The following is a 22,433-nucleotide window of genomic DNA, read 5'->3' on the forward strand; positions in this document are numbered from 1 at the left end:
TGGATCTGCTTGTCCTCTAGATTCGGATCTGTTTGGGGAGGGGGGGAGAGTGGATCTACATGTGGGAACTCCCACAGGAAAGCCATGCATAGTCATGACCTGGAGGAGAGGAGAAAGTTGTGGGACAGCAGACAGAATTATCATGCTATTGCGGTTCATTTCTGTCAAATCAGTTTTTTGCTGATGGATTTCGGGGGGGCTGGAGGGACTGGCGGCAGGGATGAACGAAAGGAAAGAATGTCTGGAGACTTTAATAGACATCTGCAGAAGTCGGTTCGTAGTCGGTCGTGTATTGACTGTTTTCCCGGCTCCGACGTCGGAAGCTAAACCTTTCTTGAGCTGTGGTTACCTACTGGCACTAGTGCTGATACATGCACCGTAGGTGTGCTTGCAGAATTCAAGCTTGAAGTGTGACAATCACACATCACTGTGGAACTTAAAATAATTCCACAGTTACATATGTGCATTTACCAGCTTGAGTTGAGGTACACTTTGGGTGATGTCCTCCTGTGTGGTTTTACCATAAGGTTTTAATAAGGCAATAAATATGACCTTGGCCAGTCTTAAACACGTATTTAAGACCGGCTCAGGAGAATGGATGCGACTTATTATCAACATTCAGTCTCTTGAGCCAAGCACGTGTATGCACCTGTACCGTATATACAGTGCAGGTATGAGTACATTTATTCCCATTCATTTGTACCTTTTTAGTCAGAGAGTCAAAAGAAGTCAATATATGATGGATTTCCATTGATTTTGTTCTAGAATTTTAATTTCTTTTCCTCGAACACAACCCTGTTCCTTTTATGGAATATTCCTTGTGCAAGCCACATGCACACAGACTCTTGACCAATCAGAATTGATTAAACTGTCTTGTATCCAGGTGCCAGGGCATGATTTATGCAGTGGATATTATCGCTTCTCAGCGGACATTATCAAACGTTAATACACAGTCAAGTTTGCACGTTGTTGAATAGAGAGACTGTCTGAGGTGTTTGTGATTGTACATTTAATTACATACATGTAACCAGACGTTACAAATGTGTCCGGCATAAACATCCGCCCCGAGAAGGATGCAGGAGAGAATGCAACTTTCCCAACAACGGTGGCACCCTTTGGTGGGAACTGCACTTCACTGGTTCACGAATGCGTACATACGTACATGGACTGGTACTGTGCGCTTATTTAATGCACATTATCGGCAAATGTGTGTGTAAACTTTTCCTGATTCGTTTTCTTGTGCCTCTGTTTATAAACCACAATGCGGCGGAAAGCAGGCCTGTGGACACAATATCAGTGGAACACTAGCAGTCCCCACCAACATGCCTCTTTCCAACTGATGAGGGGGTGCTCTTGTTCAAGACAGATTGTTTCCTCATCCGCGGGGGAGAAATTTGCATTTTTGATTTGATTGTAATGTTTTTCCTCTTTGGTTTTTTGATAACCATGACCTGTTTGCCCAGTGGCACAAGCTCTTGGAAAGAATTCAGTTCTGCTGTCCATGTTGTTTGTTGCTTCGGTATCATGCCATGTGTGTTACTTGTCATACTCGTCATTCCTTGCCAGTCACAGCTGAGTGCAATTTCACTGAGCTGTCTAACAGTTAGTAGAAGAGTTGTGCTTATTACGTGTACATGCTTAGCCAAAAATTTTAGCAGAATAGTAAGCACTATTACATTATTGCTTGACGTTGTTGTGCTTACAGTTGTGTGGCATAGAGATTTCTGTTGTTTTGCTACTATTTTAAGCAAAAAAATTTCCTCCAAGGTAAGCATGCCTTTTGCAGTGCTTACTGCTTATGGTCTCCATAAAATACACAGAACACCTGTTAGCATAAAATCATGTGCTTAGCAGCACCATGAATTTGGGCCCTGGTGGGAAGATATCATTATAGTGGTACCGGTAAGTTTAAATACCAACTCCAATGATGTTAACTTTCTAATACTGAATCCTATTGAGAAGAGCCAGTCTAATAAAAGTGGCGCATATCAATATCTCCCTTTCAATACATGTTTTTGTGTTCATAAAACACAGTTTTCGTACCCATTTTTCCTGCAAGTCCAGTCCAGTATTGTAAAAATTGACATGTCATGACGACTCATTAGCATCTAATGAATATTGATTTCTGTGATGTATTACCATGGAGAGGAAATACAGTGCATGAGCTATGTAGGGAAGCATAGCACGTGTAGCCGTGGGAGACAGCATAAACTTGAAGAATGCTCTCATTCTTCAGAAACTCCAAGAATTTCAATCCCGGTTCTTTGTCAGAATTTCTGGTACATCCACCAATGACACACGATTTTGGCATTATTGTAAATCATGAAGAAAGGAGCACAGACTCTCAAGCTCCATGTTCATGTACATGTACATCTGTAGGGGAACCATTCGTGCCATGGATACCAGTTTCAATGTTTTCTCCGGTATTACATCATACAAATTTCGTTTCTCAACACCCTTGCCAGTGGTGAGACTGCAGACATTTTTCATAAAACTCGAAGATGCTGTTCAAAAGTTTTGGCAAAATAACAAAAAATACAGACGCAATACAGACATGAGTTGGTAATAAAAAAAATAGATATGATTTATTGCAAACGAAACACAATAATACATGTAGTTTATTTTGAAACCTTTTAAAACTGTGAGAGTTGGTCGTACAAGCATTTACTGGTTATTGAACTACATGTATGTATGTAGATCTGATTCGCCAGACCAAATGGTAGTTATACATGTGCAAACTGACCACTTTTCATGCAGCTCTGTCGACTGAGTCAGGAACATGCAAAGGACAAAGGCTTTTAACCTCCCTGCAAAGAAAGTCAGGCACCGAGACTAACAATCCATCAACAACTCTGAATCACATTTTCATGTTGTGATAATGGCATTGCTGATGATACCTGCCTTATCAGCGTGCAAACTGTCTGCTAGAGCCAGTTGCTGGCAGTCCAGCAATATTAACTCTAACAAAGCTGATTATAAACATGATACATGTGCTTCACCTGTTACTCTTGATAGATATATCAACGTGGATACCAGTAAATTTTACCTTGTGGCATACTGTAATTCATATTGTGAGTGCATCTTCATATGCATTGACCTAGTTTACAGACTGTCGGGAGTAATCATATCTCCCAGCCACCACCAGCTTTATTCTCAAAATTCTTCTGCACCGGTATTATTGACACAAAGTGCAATTAAAACCTGCTGTTACTGGTGTGTATGCCCAGTGACCACTCATCCTCCGGCAGATCGACGCGATGCCAGAGCCCATATCCACTCAGATAGCAGTAGAGACCGAGGCAGCGCAATTAATTGCTGTATATTGCAGTCGTTAACTCCTAACAATGCGCCGCCAGGGCAGCGGCTGCATGTTCACCTGATACTGTGATGGCATTGCGTTTTTGTTTGTCAATGCGATGAGCCGACTTTGCAGAAGTTATTTGCCTCTTTTTTTTTTGGTTTTTTGTGTGTATTATTGTTTTTTGGGGGGGGGCGGGAGATGGGGATGGAGATCACACATGTACCGTACCTACCTTACATGCCTGGTATAAACCCTGCAGTCCACATGATACAAGTTGTGTGAACCTTGTTTGAACTAAGCCAAGTCCACGCAAGGTTACCCCCTTTCAGGAAGGCAGCTAAAGAGACGTTGTAGCAAAGGGACAAGGAGCAGTCAAGACACCCTCGTCAAAACTAAGGCTTGAAAGAGTGTTCACAGTACAACAAAAACGATTAGTTCAACTGAGTTTTCCAAAACGACACCAAAACAGAGGAAAGCATCCACACTACCAGTTCATTAGGTAGTCACATAAAACACAGCGTGCCTATGTATTAAGGAACTTGTGTTGTTCTCTTTTGTTTGGACTGAAGCTTTTTTTTGCCACAGCTATTTGTTTGTACACGTTTTCTAAATGAGGACATCCTTGGTCGGATCACCTGTCCTCATTTTAAAAGAATGTTTGATATGCATGTCCTTGATTAACGCACTTGTATATGTGTTTATTTGTGTGCGTGTTTACTGTAGAAGATGGAATACAAAAGGAACAAGGTTTTTTGGGGGGGGCTGTCCTCAGGCGATATTTTATGTAAGTGCCATGTCTGCTGGAGAGTGTTTTTTACACAACCTTGAACTGATAATTTTATGACTAAAATAAAAAAAATGACCGCTAGGAACAATAAGAAACACAGTCCCTTCTCTTCAGTGGAATTATAAAAGCAGCACTCCCCACTCAGATTTTAGACCGCAGTGAGTGATTTCTTATTTGTTCAGTGGGTCGTTTTTTTTATTTTAGTCATAAAATTGTCAGTTCATGGTCATGTAAAAACAATTTATTAAAAACCCTTGAGACCATAAAAAAAATCGAGGTTGTTTTTTTCTTTTCCTCGGATCAGCGCGACAAACAATCGCAGTCCCCTCACAGCATAACATCACCTGCATTTTTCTCCTGCGTTCTGGTGACAGGAAGGATGGCACTCGGCCAGACACACTGCACCACACCAGACTCCGGGGAGAGGGGGTGTGAAAACAATTTAACAGAGAATGAGCAGGTCAGCGCGACATTGGCTGGCCGCTAATCGGAGGTGTAAAGTGGGTCAGCTCTCCCCAGTTCCCCTGCCCTACTTTCCCAGTCGAATCCTCATTGTTTGACCACAACTAGGAGCATTCGTGGGAAACTACACACCCGCTAAAGATCTAATTGGGACAGTACCGTAATTCAAGGAGGTGGAACTGTAGTCTGTGGAGGCCTGAGTTGGATGGGGAAAAAAAGGAATAAAGAAAAGTTGGCAGTACTGCGTAACTGAAAAAGCTGTTACACTGTACCTCTCAACTCCCAGTGCACTTTTTGGTACAGGAAGCATCCCACATTCGCGAACATCTCTCCATTTAACATCATCACAGAAGGAACCAGGGGCACTTTTTAGCTGCTTTGGTGTACTGCCGAAGTAGCTATTGCTTTCGTTAAAGTTTTTTTTTTCTTTTTTTCCTTTTTCAGACCATTCTTTGTGACAGGGGACTTTGATAGTTTTATTTATCTGATTGATTTCAAACTTGATAGACCTTCAGATATTCATGTCAGGTACATGTAGGTTCTAGACGAAATTCATCATGATGACGTCACTTGATTTATTTTTGAATTTTGAATATTTGATTTTCTCCCATTGGTTTTATACATCTTTCATCTAAATTATCGTCTTACTTGAATTTGGTATTTTCTTTTTAAATCTGATTGACTTCTTACATAGCAAACTTTCTGACAATTACTTAAGGATAGTCCAACAACATTCATGTAGTTGTCATAATGATGTCATCACGTGTTTTATTTTTAAATTTTTAGTATTTCATTTGTCCCAGATGTTTAGGTTTTTTACATGTTTTTCAACAGGAAGACTGTTTTGCACTGATATCGATCTGACTGAGTTGGTGTTAGGGGCACACACTAAGGCCACAAGCTAGAAAACGTTCCTATACAAGTTTTCATTATGATGTCATCCGCTGCCAAGTCAGGTGACATTAAAGGGCACTCTTCAAAGTACTATATCTTGTGAAGTACATTTCCGATTTGGTTGAAACTTTGTGTATAGCTCGAAGGGGAAGGGTTTAAGGGCCAAATTGACCTCATGTGATTGTGACGTCCTCGGGTGACTAGTCATGTGATATTAAAGGAGCACTCTTTAAAGCATTATATCTGCTGAAGTACATGTCCCATTGGGTTGAAACTTTGTGTATAACTCGAAGAAGAAGGGTTTTAGACCTAAATTGACCTTATGTGATTATGATGTCATCGAGAAACAAGTCACGTGATATTAAAGGGGCACTCTTTTAAAGCGCTATATCTCGTGAAGTACATGTCCGATTGGGCTGAAACTTTCTGTGTAGCTTTAAAATGAAGGGGTTACACCCAAATTGACCTGATGTGACGATGACATCATTAGTGACAATTAAGTCATGATAGTCATGATAAGTCATGTGACATGTTTCGAAATGACATGGATTGTTAACTTTCCAATGTTTTATTTCCATTTTGGACCATTATGTAAAAATTTTATTTAATGACTCTTTTGAAAACCCTCTGAAACCAAAGCAGCCCCGTGGTTGTCCACAACCACAGTCTTCTCTTGTTTTGTATCAAAACAAAATTGAGACATTGTGCCTTCCTTGAACTAAATGGCTTTACGCTTGTGAAGTCTGACATGTAAACCCATCAGCAAACTGCACAATGAAGTGTGGGATCGTGGATGATAAGGGATGCATATAGATGGGGTTGTTAAGACGTAATGGCCTTCTGTCTGCGTTAAGTATGAGTTTGAATAAACCACTGATATTCATCCATTCATTCATATTCAGAAAATGTTTTATAAAGGGTTGTACACATGGGTAGGCATTCACCACGTTCAGGGGACAAGTTCTTTTGTTAGGGAAATTTGAACCGAGTTGTTGGGACATTTCTGAGTCCCCACAACATTTTGGGTCCCCACAAAATAGGTGAAATGTCAAGTGTATGTCCCCACAATGACGGTGCAGGAGGACGTATATGGATACATGTACGTACTGTAAACAAGCCCATTCCCATACTTACCCTCCGTAATTTTTTTGATGCCCACTATGAATAATGCTATTAAAGTCATGGCCAGTGCCATGAAAGCTTGCTTAAAATAATATTGGACAGAGGATTGTGTAGCATTAAGATGACTTTGGCCAAACCCAAAACATGATTGTGTTTCTGGTTCACCTGAACCAGCCCAGAAAACCATGCAGAACCTGTATCTTTTTTGATCAGAACATTTTTGATAAAAATGAAAACGTATGGTGTCCACACAAGAACCTAATTTGTGTACATCGTTTCATGTATATTTGTATTTGCTCAGCTTGAAAAAGGTGGATTCCTCTTGTATGTTTGTCCAGAGTTGTCTGGGCAGTCTTCATTCTTCTTGTTTCTTCTCAGTGAAAGGAGAAACACAACTATCTTTTTGTTTGGCCGTAGAGGAAAACAATAAAGGACCTCCTTTATCTCTGCGACCGGTCTAGAGAAGACCCTGGAGCCTTTTTTATTTCAGTACCAGGTACCGTGCTCACTGCAAGAAATGACGGGAGGCGGGGAAAAAAAAGGTGAAAATGCGTTATTTGCCTTCCCACGCTCCCGGGAGATTCATGGTGAGTGATGTGCCAATGCCTTGTTTGTACCGAGATGTTAGGGGCTGTTAGGGGCGGCTGCTAAGTGCATCTCACTACCTGATGATTGGGAGAGCAGGAAGTAGACCGATACATGCACTTGATGTTGAGACTGAGAGAGAGAGAAAAGAAGATGACGAGTAGCAATTTCAAGGCCATATTTACACACTTTACTTTTTGTTCGCCCCCTTGACTTACAGCAGTAGAAATCAATCTGAATCTGATGAAGGGGAAAAAAAGGAACGGTGGAGAAATTGTCAGTTGACGGTATATAATGTACAGAAATTGATAAGTTATGCTCGTCCAGGTACATGTACATGTACTTGAATGAACACTTGTTAGAATTGAAACATGTTCGCACTTTGAGATTCCTGTGATCTCGGGGATCAAATGTAACACCTGGATGTTCCTGCCAAGCTGATGCTCTGTTTTGAACGATACTTGGTTTAGGCTCTTGTGGCCTTGGTTCAGTGTGGTCTAATCTGTACCATCCCTAGTAATTGCAGCCAGACCCAGATAAGCTCTGCCCAGTTTAGAAGAGTCCAGCCCATCCTGGCCCAGTCTAGCCCAGTCTTGCCTATCCTTGCCTAGCCTAGCCCAGTCTTGCCTATCCTTGCCTAGCCTAGCCCAGTCTAGCCCATCCTCGCCTAGTCTAGCCCAGTCTTGCCTATCCTTGCCTAGCCTAGCCCAGTCTAGCCCATCCTCGCCCAGTCTAGCCCAGTCTTGCCTAGCCTAGCCCAGTCTTGCCTATCCTTGCCTAGCCTAGCCCAGTCTAGCCCAGTCTAGCCCATCCTTGCCTAGCCTAGCCCAGTGTAGCCCATCCTCGCCCAGTCTAGCCCAATGTAGCCCAGCTCATCCTAGAGCACTGCCCCAGTTAAGTCTTTTGTGCGTGTACAGAATCTCATCCATGTACCGGTACATGTATCTCAGCTGAATCTAGTGAGGCCCAGTCACGCCCTTTGAAGTCTAGCCACTAGCCAAGCCCCAGCACAGTTTGGCATGTCCAATCTGAGTCCAACCTCTAACCTAACCCAGCCCTGCTGAGTTCAGGCAAGTCCAGCTCGACCCAGCACAACCCAGTCCAACCTGGTGCAACCAAGCTCACCCCTAGCCTGTTTTGTTCCCCAAATCAGGCCAACTCAACCCTTTCCACACCAGCACACCTTAGTTCTGTTTTAATGGTGCTCCAAAAGTCTCTCTTCAATCACTCATCCCCAATGACACCCGATCATATTCATTCTCTCCTCATAACCCATTTAGTCAGGCGCCTTCCACAAATTCTAACCCATTCCAGAAACCACAAAGCACTGAATCACCAGTCGTCCTTTTCTTGACTAAGTGAGTAAACATCCCAGTGTGACATACACAAGAAAAATTCCCCATAATTCCTATCTCACTGTCTCATAAATAAATCTCATTTTGCCAATGACAGCCTCCCGGTTCATCCAACTTTTTCATCATACACATTAGATGCAATTACTCTTCAGCTTTCCATCAGAGGAAAAAAAACGAGCACGATTCCTGATGGGCATAAGAAGAGAACACATCCAGACCGTAATTGATGGGACCATCCTGAGTATCGGGTGTAAGACACAGGTCCCCGTGGCAGTCTTGGCACCAGACTGCTAGGCTTCGGGCGGTGTCAGGTGGGAGCAGTTTACCTTTTCACCCTCTCTTGGCACCCTTGTCATCCATTTCAACACAGGTGACCATTGGAGGAGTACTTTTTGAACTGAAGGGGGTATTACAATTGTCAAGTTTGGGGAAATTGATGTGGTTGATTGTCAATGCGGTGGGCGTTTCTATTTCCTGTGTGCCTGCTGTGTAGAGATTTCTTACACCTTGCATCCGGTTTTGCCCTCACGGAATGTGATTTTTTTTTTTTTGAAGGGACACACATCACCAGTTATGCCAAGAGCATTGTTATATTGCTTTCGAGATAGTGAGACGTGGCCATGTTGTGAGCTTCATACTTTCTTCATGGCATGGTGCTTATTTCAGGGGGTAGGCACTGTGTGTGTATGAAGTGATAAAAAAATTTTTCCTCGTTTCTTTTTTGTGAACCAGCTGTCCAGAATTTCAGAAGTTTGCATGTTTCAGAAGTGAAGCACACAGGAAATGAGGACGCTTGTGTTATTGAGTATAACTGTGTAATGGTAGGTTCATCATTTGACATCAAGAAATATTTCTGGCAAAATTTGCCTAACTTCCAATGTTTTTGGTTCCTTGCAAATTTGCAGCATGAATAGTTGGTTACTTTCCTGCCAAACAGTCTGTCTGAAGCCCAGTGTTGTTATTTAAATTGCCTCTGATGTGTTAAAAAAACAGCCTCGAAACAGAGGAAAAATGAAGTATTCAGATTTCTTCCGGTGTACATTGTTTGGAAAAATCTTAAATTGAAAAAAAAACAGAAACGTCAGTATGGGGTTCCGAAGTGTGACATCATGTGCACTGCAAATGAACGGAGTACGCACCCATGTTGGATCATGCACTGGTTCTCACGCTAATGTCGTTTACATTCACTTCGGTACTCTGTTGTGCCATTTGTGTTTAAACTAAAGCAAAGGTCAGTCCTCGGTCTCCTAGTGGTTGGCAGATGTTAGTCTCATTGCAGAGGAAGATATGATATAACCTTGTGACCTTCCACGAAGTAGATGTGTACATGTACATCTTCAGGCACACTGGAGTCGGTATTTTGTGGAAGGCCGCACGCCCCACTGAGAAGGGATTTTGGTCTTAGAGTCACCATCTGCCTTGGTTAGGCATGCTCCATTAATGAATCAGAAAGAAATTGAAGGAGCTTCAGTAATCCAGTTTTTTTTTTTTTCCCTCGTCCGTGGTTATGAGCAGTATGCTTGGATTTGTCCCCCCCCCTCCATTTGGCAACCGCTTCAAGGCTAGGGTCACCCTGATTGGCCCAAGGCAGAGGGCTGTGTTGCTCCACTGCCCCCTCGCCAGACTTTGTTGGCATTTTAATCACTTGAGGTCTCATCTTCAGCAAAGCTGCTTGCTCCATTTCCATGACAGACCGACAGAAGTTGGACACATAAGCGTGATCTCCCAAAAGGTCACATTTTCTAAGTCTTTTAGCGCTTTGTGCATGCGCAGCAGGAGTTACAACGGATTTTGGGCCTAATATGCCTGACATGATCGGCGTAAGTTACCTTCTTGACATTTCAGGTCTGATGCACAGAGAAGTTGTAATAAATGTAATGGGGCCTACATGCTTAAAACAAGGTATAAAAAGGGGCTTCTGGCCGTGCAGTTATTGTCTGACTTGTGTCTGGCTACTTGACTCCCTCACTTCTACTTAGAGTACCAATCGATGTCATGGAGTTCAGAAAATAGTTCCTTCATAAAATCTGGTGACCAGCCAATATGCCATGCATGACACGCTCCTCATAACTGGTGTTCAACTGATTTTTTTGCTTAATTCATAACATGCTTAGCAACATTTCTGCTTATTACTAATTAGCAGATCTATCAAATTTGGCCTATTTGTGTCAAGCACCTGAATTTGCAAAGTTGCATTGTAAATCTTCCTACGGTATGACTGGAACTATCATATCCCTTCGCAACATCCATTCACCTGTATGGAATGCTTGAGGATGGCTAATTATGGTATGCTGTAAGTTTTTCTTCTTTTTCCTACATTGTTGTGGATAGGCCCTAGGCAGGTTTGCTACTGGACAAGAACTTTTGGGAACTGTCATGATTTGAAGAACTGTTGTCTTGCAATTTGAAGTTGAGGGCAGAGGAATTCAAAGATTGGTTGATGTGCATGTAATGACATTTTTGGTCAGCTTAAATGTAAATGCACTACACACTAAATCCTTCTGAAAGCCATCGTTGCTCCCATCACCCCCCCCCAAATAAGTTGAAGTAATAGTAATTCCCTCCTGGAGTATATCGACTGACATGTAATAAACTTTAAACTCTTGTAATGCAGACAATTTTTGTCATTGTTCACTGTGTGTTTCTGAATCTTCATTTCACTGAGGTATGAATTTGCCAAAAAGTACAAGGAGTTGATGTTTGAATGAAACTTTGGTGCAAAAAAACATACCAGAACATTCAAACATGAATCTGTTCATATTTGAGGCTCAACTTTAAGCTATACGTGTTTGTCTCAATGATCTGTTCTCACAAATATGCCCGTGTTGGTACCTGTGAGTCATGCTGCTGTGTTGTGCTGTGCTGCAGAGACGAAAGTACTGGTACCCTGAACATATACTGTGCATCTGTGGAGGAATTCAGGAGAGCTGCAGAATTCTCGCCGGGTCATTGTGGACTTTCCATTTCAGTGTAATTACCTTCAAGGGGTCTGTTTACTCTGACCTTCTTCCACAGGGGCCGGCCTGTTCATTCTGAGCAGGCCAAGCTCAAAGCAATCAGAAAATCACCCACGGGTTTTGAACTGTCTTGAAGTTCGGCCCTGCAATATCATATCAAAGTGGGGCTCGCTCCAGTCGAAGAGTAAACAAATTAAGGTATTCTTGAGACAGAGGGGTTGTACGAGGTCGTCCCCAGTAGCCTACCAGTGATCTAAAGACTTTAAGCACACTGATCAAGGTGGGATACCAGTGTCACACGGGACAAGCTCCAGGCAGTCCAGTAGCCCTCCAATTCCAGCCTTGCCGCATCGGATGAGAGGTCCTGTAGCTTTCAACAATTTCATTTTTTTTTTCCCTTCTCTCTCACTCTCCTCCTTCTCTCTTTTCCAAACTGGGACGAGGCACAAGCGTGTAATCCGTATGTTTGGCAACCGAAATCCATTTCTGAAACTTGAGCCCTGCACAAACGGTCTCTGCAAATGTCAGCTGGTTGCCCCTGCGTGACGGATCGCGTGGCAAAAACGGGGAGCGACTGCAGATCCTGTTGTGGTGGTGAAAATTAGGGGTTGGGTTTAAAAGCTGTCCGTGCAAGAGCAGGACTCTGGCCAATATGAGCATCCTGGGCAGAGAAAGTTTTGGACAATTTGAATGCACTCATTGGGAATCTTGTTTTCTTTTGATATTTGCATTGTCAAGTTGACTCGGATGATGTTGATTAGAAGCAACTGATGACACCAATGATCAGTGTTACACGTACATGTGTATGTTTTATGAAATTATAATGCACATGTACCCGGTATAAACAGTTGAATTTGGTGAGATTTATTAAAGAAAATGTTGTTTTTCCAATTACTCTTTTTTAGCTTGGGAAAAGTTTTAATCCATGATGTGTGCTCGGATGTCATTAGATATAATGTACATGTATGTTGGTTGTTTTGAGTTTGAAACGTTCTTCCAATGGAGACATGTTTCCCTTTAAAATGATGCGGCAATATGTGCAAATTTGATTTACAGTCAATTTTTCCTTTTGCGCCTTGGGGGATTGTTTAGCTGCAGGATTGGCCGAAAATTGGCAGCTAAGATTAAAGTCCTGTTGCTGCAGCAGTGTGTCAGAGGATGTGGACACGGTACTTGGGCCCTTTCCTGTTGCAGTGGTACATATCTTCTTGCCGGTTACTGTTTGTTTTGTGCCTTGTCGAAGAGCCCGTTTGGAAAAATTGCTCCAAATTGCTTTTGTTGAAATTGAATGTGACAAGTTCCTGGAGAAGCTGATAAAACTGGTCGGAGAGAAGGGACTGCTAGTGGTAAAACATACAATCGAGGGTGGATCATGAAAAAGGAAGGAATTTATTTGCTTTACAATGCAAATTGTTAAATTTCGTCCATATGTTCTATTTGGAGTTGTATCCTGAATTATTGCAAACAGTTAAATCTGAAAAAAAGAAACACACCCCAGATGAGGAAAGTCTGTTGTAGAGGTGGGAGGAAAGCCGCAGATAAATATTCCAGGGAAAACCCATGGAGCCTAATAGGGACTGAAAACGCAATCCACAAGTTGGCCAGGAGGGTCGCAGAGGTGGAAGGCGAGTAAAGTACCATTACGCCAACCTGACTCCCAGTTACTGGGCACAGCCTTGCATATCCCGTGCTCTGATCGGTGGAAATGCTTTTAATGCTTCATTTTTTTCCTTTTCGCCGACAGTTAATCATGGCCGGTGGAGTGGGGCTGTACTTCAGTGCAACCAGAGAGCAGGCCTACTCAGGTAGCATCAAAGCATTCATTGTCAAGGTAAGACCATATCCATCACAGACATTGAGACAGTTTGCCTAACAATCCCAAATCCTCCGATTTCAATATGATTTAACATACACCCTAGGGGCTTCCCTGTACAAAACATCTTATTTTCTCACTTTTCCCATACTCTCTGGACTGGTAATTTGCCGCTGGACATCCATGTACATGTATGTGTCCTTACACTTAATCTTGTTTGGGGGGGTAGGGGACCTCACACTTTGCATATTTTTCTCTGTGAGGACCCTAAGACAATGGGAGGACTCAGGAAAGTCGCAGTCATGAAGAACCTCCATACGGCGGCCAACCAGAGCATTTATGCCGACGCATTCCATCGTTCGAAGCATTTTTAATCACCCTCATTGGAATGAGAAGCATTTAATTTTGCCTGATGGAAATGAAGATTTGTCCTTCTGTGTCGGAGTGCAAGTCCCTCATTGCAGAATCATGGTTGTGATTGTGACCAGGGGTCCACATGGACTCGGTCATATACACGTACGCATTTACACTTGAGGAGTTTGGTCTACTGTGCCCAAGAGACGGAACTTGCCCCTTTGCACAGAAAGTCCTCTCAGGGTTACACTTCAGGGATATTGTGTAAATTGACTTGGTACCAAGTTTTCTTGGTATTCATTGATCATTTGTCTGTTTGCATCAGAAGGGATTTGTATCATTGTTCAAAAATTGCGGGATGTTGTAAAAAGCTCTTTTTTTAATGTTTTGTTTTAATTTGACTGTTACTGATTTTAAGTTATTGGTGAATTGAAAATTAATTGAGTGAAAGTGTACATGTACGTTTTATGCATAAGTTGCCTGCAAGGAAAATCCTTGTGCAGAGAACCCTGCAGATCTGGGTTTTCTGAGAAGAAAATAAACTGTTCACAAAACTCTGTAACAGACTTTTTCATGTGTAAGAGCAGCTTCTACTGTAACGGCATGGCACTGGTATTTGGAATACTCTTACTCCTTTGCCAGCCTGGATCCCTGTGCCTGCAGGTGCAGAGACTGCATAGACTTCTGTACTTAATTGTACATGTAGATGGAGAGTACATGTACAGTGTACATGTACATGCATGTGCCGGTAGTCCCTTATACATACATTGTACATGTACTTTGCCCTAGGATACATGTACTGGGTATATGTGTCCGAACTCAGTGGCGTAGCGAAGGCATTTTCCTTGGGGGGGGGGAGTTTGTCAGGGTCAATTTGCCGACTGGTCGATGTACGTCAATAATTCGTGACGTCAATTTCAGTTTCAATTGCGGACTGACCCTTCATTTGCCGACTGAAAAGAATTATTGGGGGTTGAAACACCCCCCCCCCTGCTCACTACGCCCCTGTCCAAACTGTTGCATGCACCCGGCGTTTTTGCCTCATGGGATGTCGTTGCTTGGTATTACTGGTCGCCCTCTATTATTCATGCCCAGGTCCATTGTTGCACTGCAAGTGGGCATGCATATTGTGCCTAGGTGGAAGTCCTTTGATGAGCAGTATTCTTTGATCAGCATACAGACTGATTACAAAGTCTGCCATCAGGATATGAAAATGACTCTAAAATCCAGTGGTAGGATTACAACAGAATTAGTGTACAGCTTTAATCATGCTCAAACGAGGAGTGAAATCAGCAGTGGCTCATTTGATGTGCTCGTTAAAAGTGCACAGGAATTAAGCAGCTTCGGGTAATGAAATTTATTCAGATGGCATGCAAACCCAACCCGAGTTGGTGTCATATTTAGCATGCAGGTTTGAAGAGGGTTACTTTGTAAAAGACTAGTTATCAGTTGGATGCACTCCAGTCATGCTAATGGTATGCAAATGAAGATTTGTTGGTTTCAGATTTACAGTGCAAAGGTCTCGCACACAAAGACTGGGTCATGGTACTTTTTTCAGGCTACCCTTTCTGCACGTGTGAATAGGAATGCTTGGTAGCAAACTTGAAGAGGGAAAAATAGAATTACGTCAAGTGATTAACTCTTCCTCTAATCCGTTGGATTATACAATGGCTGCCATCACCCTACAAGTATGTGTGTGAGAGCAATCAATGAGGCTCCCCCCCGTCTCATGCGGATGAGTATGCAAATGAAGACAGTCTCGCTTCAGGCGAGATGAGGACGGACCGCCTAGCTCCTCGCTGTCTGTCACCTTGACAAAGGAGACAGTGGTCTCATCCATCGGGGAAAAGAAGAATAAGGAAAGAAAAAGTACATTGTACCGGGCCGCTGCGTGTTGCGTCACGAAATTGTCAAAGTCCGACATCTGAAAATCGAGTGCTAACAGATGACAGCTAACACCTGTTCCTACCCCGGGAGGAGGAAGTCGGCTAATGTATGCATAAAATATGCATTGTTTTGTACAAATACATTACAGTTTAGTCAGGAATGGGCATAGTAACTTTTCCCTTGCCCCTACTGACTATGTTTTGGTGGTCATCACCAAACGATGGTAATTTTCGTCCAACTTCAACGTTAGGCCTAAGTCAAGTTGCTAACAATGAATTTGTTATCATTTCGGTATTAACATCTTTTAGAATGTAAAGATGATGTCTGCAGTGATCTGTTTTTTTGCACAGCCAATCAGATTTTTGCAAATGAAACTTTTCGGTCTGTTCCATCTACATGTGCCTGTATTCCACAGCTTAAGAAAAGCACCTGGTGTCATGGAAACACCCACAATCCTTTGTGGGGTTGCTACATGTAGAACAGACCTTGTGATTCAGACCTTGAGACGTCTGCACTAGTAAGCAGGAGGTCGTGGGTTCGAGTCCCACCCGAGTAAGCTTGTGAGGTTTTTTCGCAAGCTCTCGGACAAGCACTGAGCATACAGTGCTTATTAATATACGTTGGGTAAGGGCAAAAACCTGTTATATAAGACCTTGTGATTGGTCAGATTGCACAAGGTTTGTGATGTTAAGCCTGTGCACCTAGGGTAATACTCCAGACTGCAGTTACAATCGGCCACTGAATCTGTGGTCAGATTGGGTGGCAGGTGCGACATGACCTCTAGTTTTTTTTGGGGGGGGGGAAATGAATGGTTTCTCATTTATTTTAAATCACTGCTGGAGAATTATAACTCTAGTGCATGTACATACACAGTCTAATTGAGACTTAGAAACAAGAAATCCACTTCTTTGAACCAAGGTCTGTGGCTGTTGCAAGTTTCTTGAGGAAACAAGATTTTCAAATGGCCAGAGTCCCATTTTTAGAAAAAATTACAGAAAAAAAGTACAAAGTCTATGATAAAGTGGCTGGATTGACACAAAACGAGCATATATACCGGTATACATGTACATTTATGCCCTGTTATCCTCCCCACACATGATTTGAAATTTAGAAATCAATCATGAAATTTAGAATCAATACATTATCTAAGAAATATTTACACTCCAACCTTGCTTGGCAACTGCCGATACTCTGGGGCATAGCAAAATAGAAGGATGATGGACTGCACAGCCAAACGAACACTTGATCCTATTCAGTTTATTATGAGTGTCTTTTTTTTTCTTTTTTTTTTTGTTGTTAAGGACCCCTTAATGATCATTATTAATTGTTCCCTTGGGAATTTGTTCATTTATGAAGACGAGGAGAATCCTAAGCTTTAGGCATGGGCATTCTGCCCGAGAGAACAATGTCCCAATCCATCACGCGGCCGTGATGACCGATTGACCGAATGCTTCAGCCATTCAGAGCCGGCCCAAGTGCATGGCTGCAGTCGTTGTTGGGGATGTTATTCATCTCCGTCAGACTGTAATTACTCCTCTCCGGAGGGCACATTTATTGTGAGGGGGGAAAATATCATATCTGACAATTAATTTTGGAGAGTGGGCAGGCCTACTGTATCGTTGCTGGGGGACTTGGGGCTCGGGTGCTGTCGGTTGAATAGCCTTGACATTTTGGAGCTGGGAGAAGACTTCCAGAGCTTAGAGGGTACAGTCCACTAATTCAAGCCCCATTGAAAACAGTGTAAAATCAGCACTGTTCAGGGCCCAATAGCATGCATGCCTACATCCTTGAAATTTCAGAAACACAAATGAAATTATTGTCCAGTCCCTAATCTTTCAATTTCTTTTCAATTTTTTGTGGATTAACCAATTACATTTTTAATTATTCCCACAAAACAAAATCACCCCCCCCGAAAAGTTATTTTTCCAAAGTCTGATTGCAGCCATTTTTCAAGTGGCAACCCTCAACTTTCTTGGGCACTTACGACCACTTTTAAACCGTAGTTTTTAGCCATTCTGCTCTCATATGAAATCTCAAAGACCCAGGGAGTTGATCTTGGCAACAATTTACACAATCTCACCATTTTGGGGGCCAAACAATCTCCTTTTTCAAAAGATGGTGCGGGGGCACTTTTAATGCTAATGAGCTGGCCAGAAATTCTCACTTGAAGTAGTGGTCTGCACCCTTAGCATGTGGTACCGGTACATTGTTTTACCTTAAACTTCCTGAAACTGTTTTGATCAGTTAATTCCAGGGGTCACGAAAAACTGGCAATTTTTTTCAGGAACAGTTTTGCAGATAGAGCACATGTACACATGTTTTATGTACTGGTACCTTCGTTGTGATGGCTACACACATGCTGAATGATAGTTTTGTTTTGTTTTTTGCGAGGAGTCTGGAGACAATTTTTTGTCCCCACAACTCCATCATAAATTTCCCAACCATAGACAATGTACCCCGCAATACAGGACTAGCCAGGGCACACGCGCCGGCGATGAATATGCACAAGGGTGGATGATGGGTGAAACCTGTCAGAGTTCCCGTTTGTTTTCTATTTGGGGGACCATGTTCAACTTGGTCCTGACAGATCTACACATACTTGTACATGTTGCCTGATGTTGAAAAATGCCCCATGGTGGGGCCACAGGGTGTCGTAAAAGGTGCGTTCACTGTAAGAATGATCTTACAAATACTGTACAAAGGACTCTTTAGGAATCCATTTGTGGTTTTTGGCTGGCGGATGTATGCTTTAGCACCAATGTCGAAAACCATTTGTGGTCTGAAAGAATCCTAGTGCTGTGGGTTCAATGGAAAAAGAAAGCGAGATAAATAATTCGAAAGAGACGACAGCATCACCCTGAAAAATACTGTCTGATGTGAGCCTTGCCGTACGGTGCACGATGGAAGCCAAAGGAAATCCACGTTCTTGATTGATCAACAATGTCAAGTTATTAATGGTGGCTCTCCGGGCCTACATCCTCCTTTAATTAGGATATTATCGATTCAAAGGGAATTTAATTTTCAGGGTGAGATGTTGGGCAGACCAGTCCCTACTAGGATTGCACGCATCCACACAACGGAGCGGAAATTGTGCATTGTATTGTATTGTGTGCTTATTACGGCATTGTATGTCACACATCAACCTTTAGTCCACGACATACACGAAATGCTATTCCTCCCCCTCCTTCCGTACCCTCCCCCTTCCCTCGGGAAATTAATTCTTAGGGATTGTAAGAATTTTGGAGGGTGTAAGCCGTGGCATGTAATAATAACGGCGTGAGTTATGGACAGTGCTTAATTGCTTTGACAAGTTGCAGGTGGAGTTGCCTATTGAGGGATAATCATCCCACCCTTTGGGAGGCGTAATAAAAAAAAAAAATCACGGTTTGCCTCTTCGAGGCACGAGGGAGGTACATTCCCAAGATGCTGTCTGCATTTGAGGATCTAGCATCTCCCAGCCTTGTAATCTGTCTTTTTGCAAAATTGCTCCCATATTTTCTGTCTCGCTCTCTTTTGCTTTTGTTTTATTAATTCTTGGCTGGGTGTGAGAGAACATGCACTGGTGTATACATGTACATCATTGGCTTGGATGGTAGTTTTGGAAAGGAATAGCTTTAATAGCTGAACATGTGCATGGAGCTCTGCAAGGAGATTAACTCGGGAGAGGGCATATATGACCTTTGACCCAAAAAAGGAATGTTGTCAATGTTGTCAGTTGTTATTGTCACAGTCACTGCTGTCGTAGTCCATATTGTCATCTCCATTGTCATTGTTGGTCATTGCCATGGCTGTCTTTTTGAGTGTCTCGTTATGTCGTTATCATCAGTTTGTTCATTGGTCAACCTTGGAGCTACATGTACAAGAGTGTCTGGGCCATCATCTTCATTATCATCAGCCCCTGTTTGTCGTGGCCATCAGTGTCTCTGTCATTGTCATCACCACTGTTCCCCTCGGCCTCCTCATCTTCATCCTCGGCCCAGTTCTTACATGCACATGTATTTCATTGTCAACAGGACCATTGCGTATCTGGCAAGTTCAGCCACACTAAAGTGTCTATCACACTGTTCTCGCACTCCATAACACATGTGTTCATCTTCTTGCCAGATGGTTCGTATGTTTCCTCAACCTGCTGAGCTGCTCTGTCACATTATTTGAGAGGCAGCGCACTTTCTGTGAAATGACCCATCAACATTCTTAGCAGCAGCGTCACATCGTCACTGCCATCGACAAAACAATCAGCATCACCATCGTGATCTGTCAAACTGTTGCCATCATCTTCTGCTTCAGTGCCACAACAGTCATTCTAATCTTCACTGCCATCCTATATGTCCTCTTCTCTCTATTCCCCCACCCCTCCAGCCCAAACCTCCCCTTCCCCTTTCTTTCTCCTTTCCTCTTCAGACTGCCTTGTAACTGAAGAAAAACACTCATGCGTTCATGGAAAGGAACCTTGCATCCCTATGTTTTCCCCCCGCCGAGAAAATAAATACCTCAAACCCCTTAAACAAACATTCCATAAAGTCCAAAGGTCTTGAGACATTGTGTCTGCTGGCATGACATGCACGGTGTAATCTTTACATTAATTGCAATTCTGAGAGATCAGCGGAGAGTAAAATGCATCTGCATATTCCCCCCCCCGACTCTTCTTTGAACAGACTCATAAGAAATCAAACCTTAAAATTCCTAGTGAGAATGTATTAAGGAAAATCAAACATTTTCAACTTGTTTTGAAGTTGATGCGATGGAAAGGGCTGCCATCATTCAAATCATGAGACAGGGCACAAGTGTTAGTCCGAGTTGAGATCGAGTCGTTCACCTCTTATTTTGGGATCAGCTGCCAATCCCAATGGCATGGCTTAGCTCAGAAACAGTGTATGCCAGCTGAGGGCTGTAGCCTTGATGAAGGAATAAGACTCTTGTTGTATTCTTGCACACGCTCAAGCAACGGTACTTGAATAATTGAAGCTTGTTTTTGAGAAATGGTACTTGAATAATTGAAGCTTGTTTTCCTTGTCCTCTTGTGTTTTTTGCATTTCTTGGCCACTGTTTGTCTCTGCTGTCGTCAGTGGCCTATCTTTTTCCCACGTCAAACAGTTCTGATCTCACACACCCCCCTCCCCGCCTCCGTCACAGGTGTGCTGTTGTTGTACACGCTGCCCCAACAACGTGTTTGTCTGCGACTGGAGCAAAATTGTCTTTCGTTCCTCCGGAGTGCTCAGTAATGACAGGGAAATTGCTTGGAGGTTGTCGCAGCCAACAGGAAAGAGAAAAAAAGGAAAGAAAAGAAAGGATAGAGGAGGAGACAGTTAATTCAAGTGTAATGTAATTTGGACATGCTCCTTCATCATGAGCAGATGAAACGCTGAACAAAGAACACTGGCAGGCAAGTCATCACCCGGCCATGACTGGAAGGGTCAGATGTGGGGAAACGATGGCCCTTTTGTCAGTCACGTCTCGGTTGCTCTGAGATTGCCGTTAATGTTTAAAAGGAAAATTGCAGGATTGCACTGTTTGGCCTGGCCATGCAAATCATTGGTACATGTATCTTTATATGTTAGGCTCTTACTGTGTCTTATCAGTTTTGCAGGTCAGTGCTGTTTCCCAGGGCATGCACAAAGGAGATTTCCCTGTGGAACAAAAGAACTGCCTTGCAAGATGGCTACCACGCAAAGCCTCTATATTGAGAAAAACTGATGTCAGGAATGTTTTTCTAAACTCAAAAAGTAGCATGCCTTTGCATGCTTTGATTAACCCAAGAAATTAACTTTGAAATCGATGTCACAACCAATGTTCTTGAGTTACACATTTTTGCAGAAAATTAAAATTTTGATAGGATATACCAATAGGTGTGTAAGTAATGTAGGGGTACATAACAGTGGAAGTGCTGATACATGTACTTGCACATGGCTGTCATAAAAAACAAAATTTTCAACAACCCACGCACTCATCTGCAGCCAAACTTTCCCTTGCTCTCTGCTCATATTGTGTGTTACATTGTGGTAAATGTAACCATGTTTATTGTACATTTGTTCATCCAGCCCTGAATCTGCTGTGTAGATGTGTACAAGTGTTATAATTTAATGTACATAACAGTCATATTGCCAGGTGGAATATTGTTGTCCGTTGAAAGCCTTTTTTCCCCTAAAGTAACAAGGAACTGATGAAATGCACATGGACAGGTTTATTTCATTGTCCTTTGATGTGTACATGTGCAGTTATGGGTCCTATCATTTCAACCTACATTTCACTCAGGCGAAAAATAGAGCGTTTAACATAATCCTCTCCAGTGGTTGATTAAAAATTTCCTACCCTTCATTCACTTATTTCTCCTCTTCCTGTCATCAACCTTACCCTTTTATGTCTTTCAGGCTTCGCACTTTTTGTTGATCATAATCTAAGCCTTCCAACTTGTCTGTGCCCTTTCCCCAAGCTCACTACACGCTAATCAATCCCCATTTTGTTCCATCTCTGCCATCCTGACGATTTTGTCACCACAGCAGTTCAAGCGAAGACTGGCTACGCACGGTAACCGTTTTATCGCCCCCCCTTGCATCCCACTGTCATCAGTTGCTGTCTTGTGGATTTATGTAGTCAGTCGCGCTGTCGGTTGCAATCAGCCGGTGCCAACCGCTTGGGATGATGCATATGTGGCCGAGGAGGAACCGACTGCACAAATGCAGGCGGGAGCCGAACGGGAACAACTAATTTCCGCGCAGACTCATGCCTCTTGTCAGCAGCAGTCTGGGGATTTATTTATTCAGTGCGGGACCTTTCTTTTTTAATCAATTGCTGTTACATATAGGCCCCCTCAGAGGGATACATCTCTGTAAAGAGAGCTAAAGCAGAGGAGATACAATCCAAAGGAGTCGCCCTCAAAGAAGTGCCAGTACAGTTCTGTAGCAACAGCACATTCCAG

The 22,433-nt window shown here is 42.7% G+C and overlaps 1 protein-coding gene across 5 annotated transcripts in view; it reads left to right on the forward strand.

The window, feature by feature from the left end:
• LOC110986918 (sarcospan-like) overlaps positions 1–22,433 on the forward strand; it is a 67,464-nt gene that overhangs the window by 31,158 nt on the left and 13,873 nt on the right. For all 5 annotated transcript variants that reach the window (XM_022249239.2, XM_022249237.2, XM_022249236.2 and 2 more), the window contains one exon: positions 13,208–13,294. In XM_022249239.2, coding sequence (XP_022104931.1) covers positions 13,208–13,294 — 87 coding nt within the window. The remainder of the gene's footprint in view (positions 1–13,207; positions 13,295–22,433) is intronic.

Source organism: Acanthaster planci, linkage group LG04 (assembly GCF_054643075.1).
Source record: "Acanthaster planci isolate LZ-2023a linkage group LG04, COTS_SCS, whole genome shotgun sequence".
NCBI classification, from domain to species: domain Eukaryota; kingdom Metazoa; phylum Echinodermata; class Asteroidea; order Valvatida; family Acanthasteridae; genus Acanthaster; species Acanthaster planci.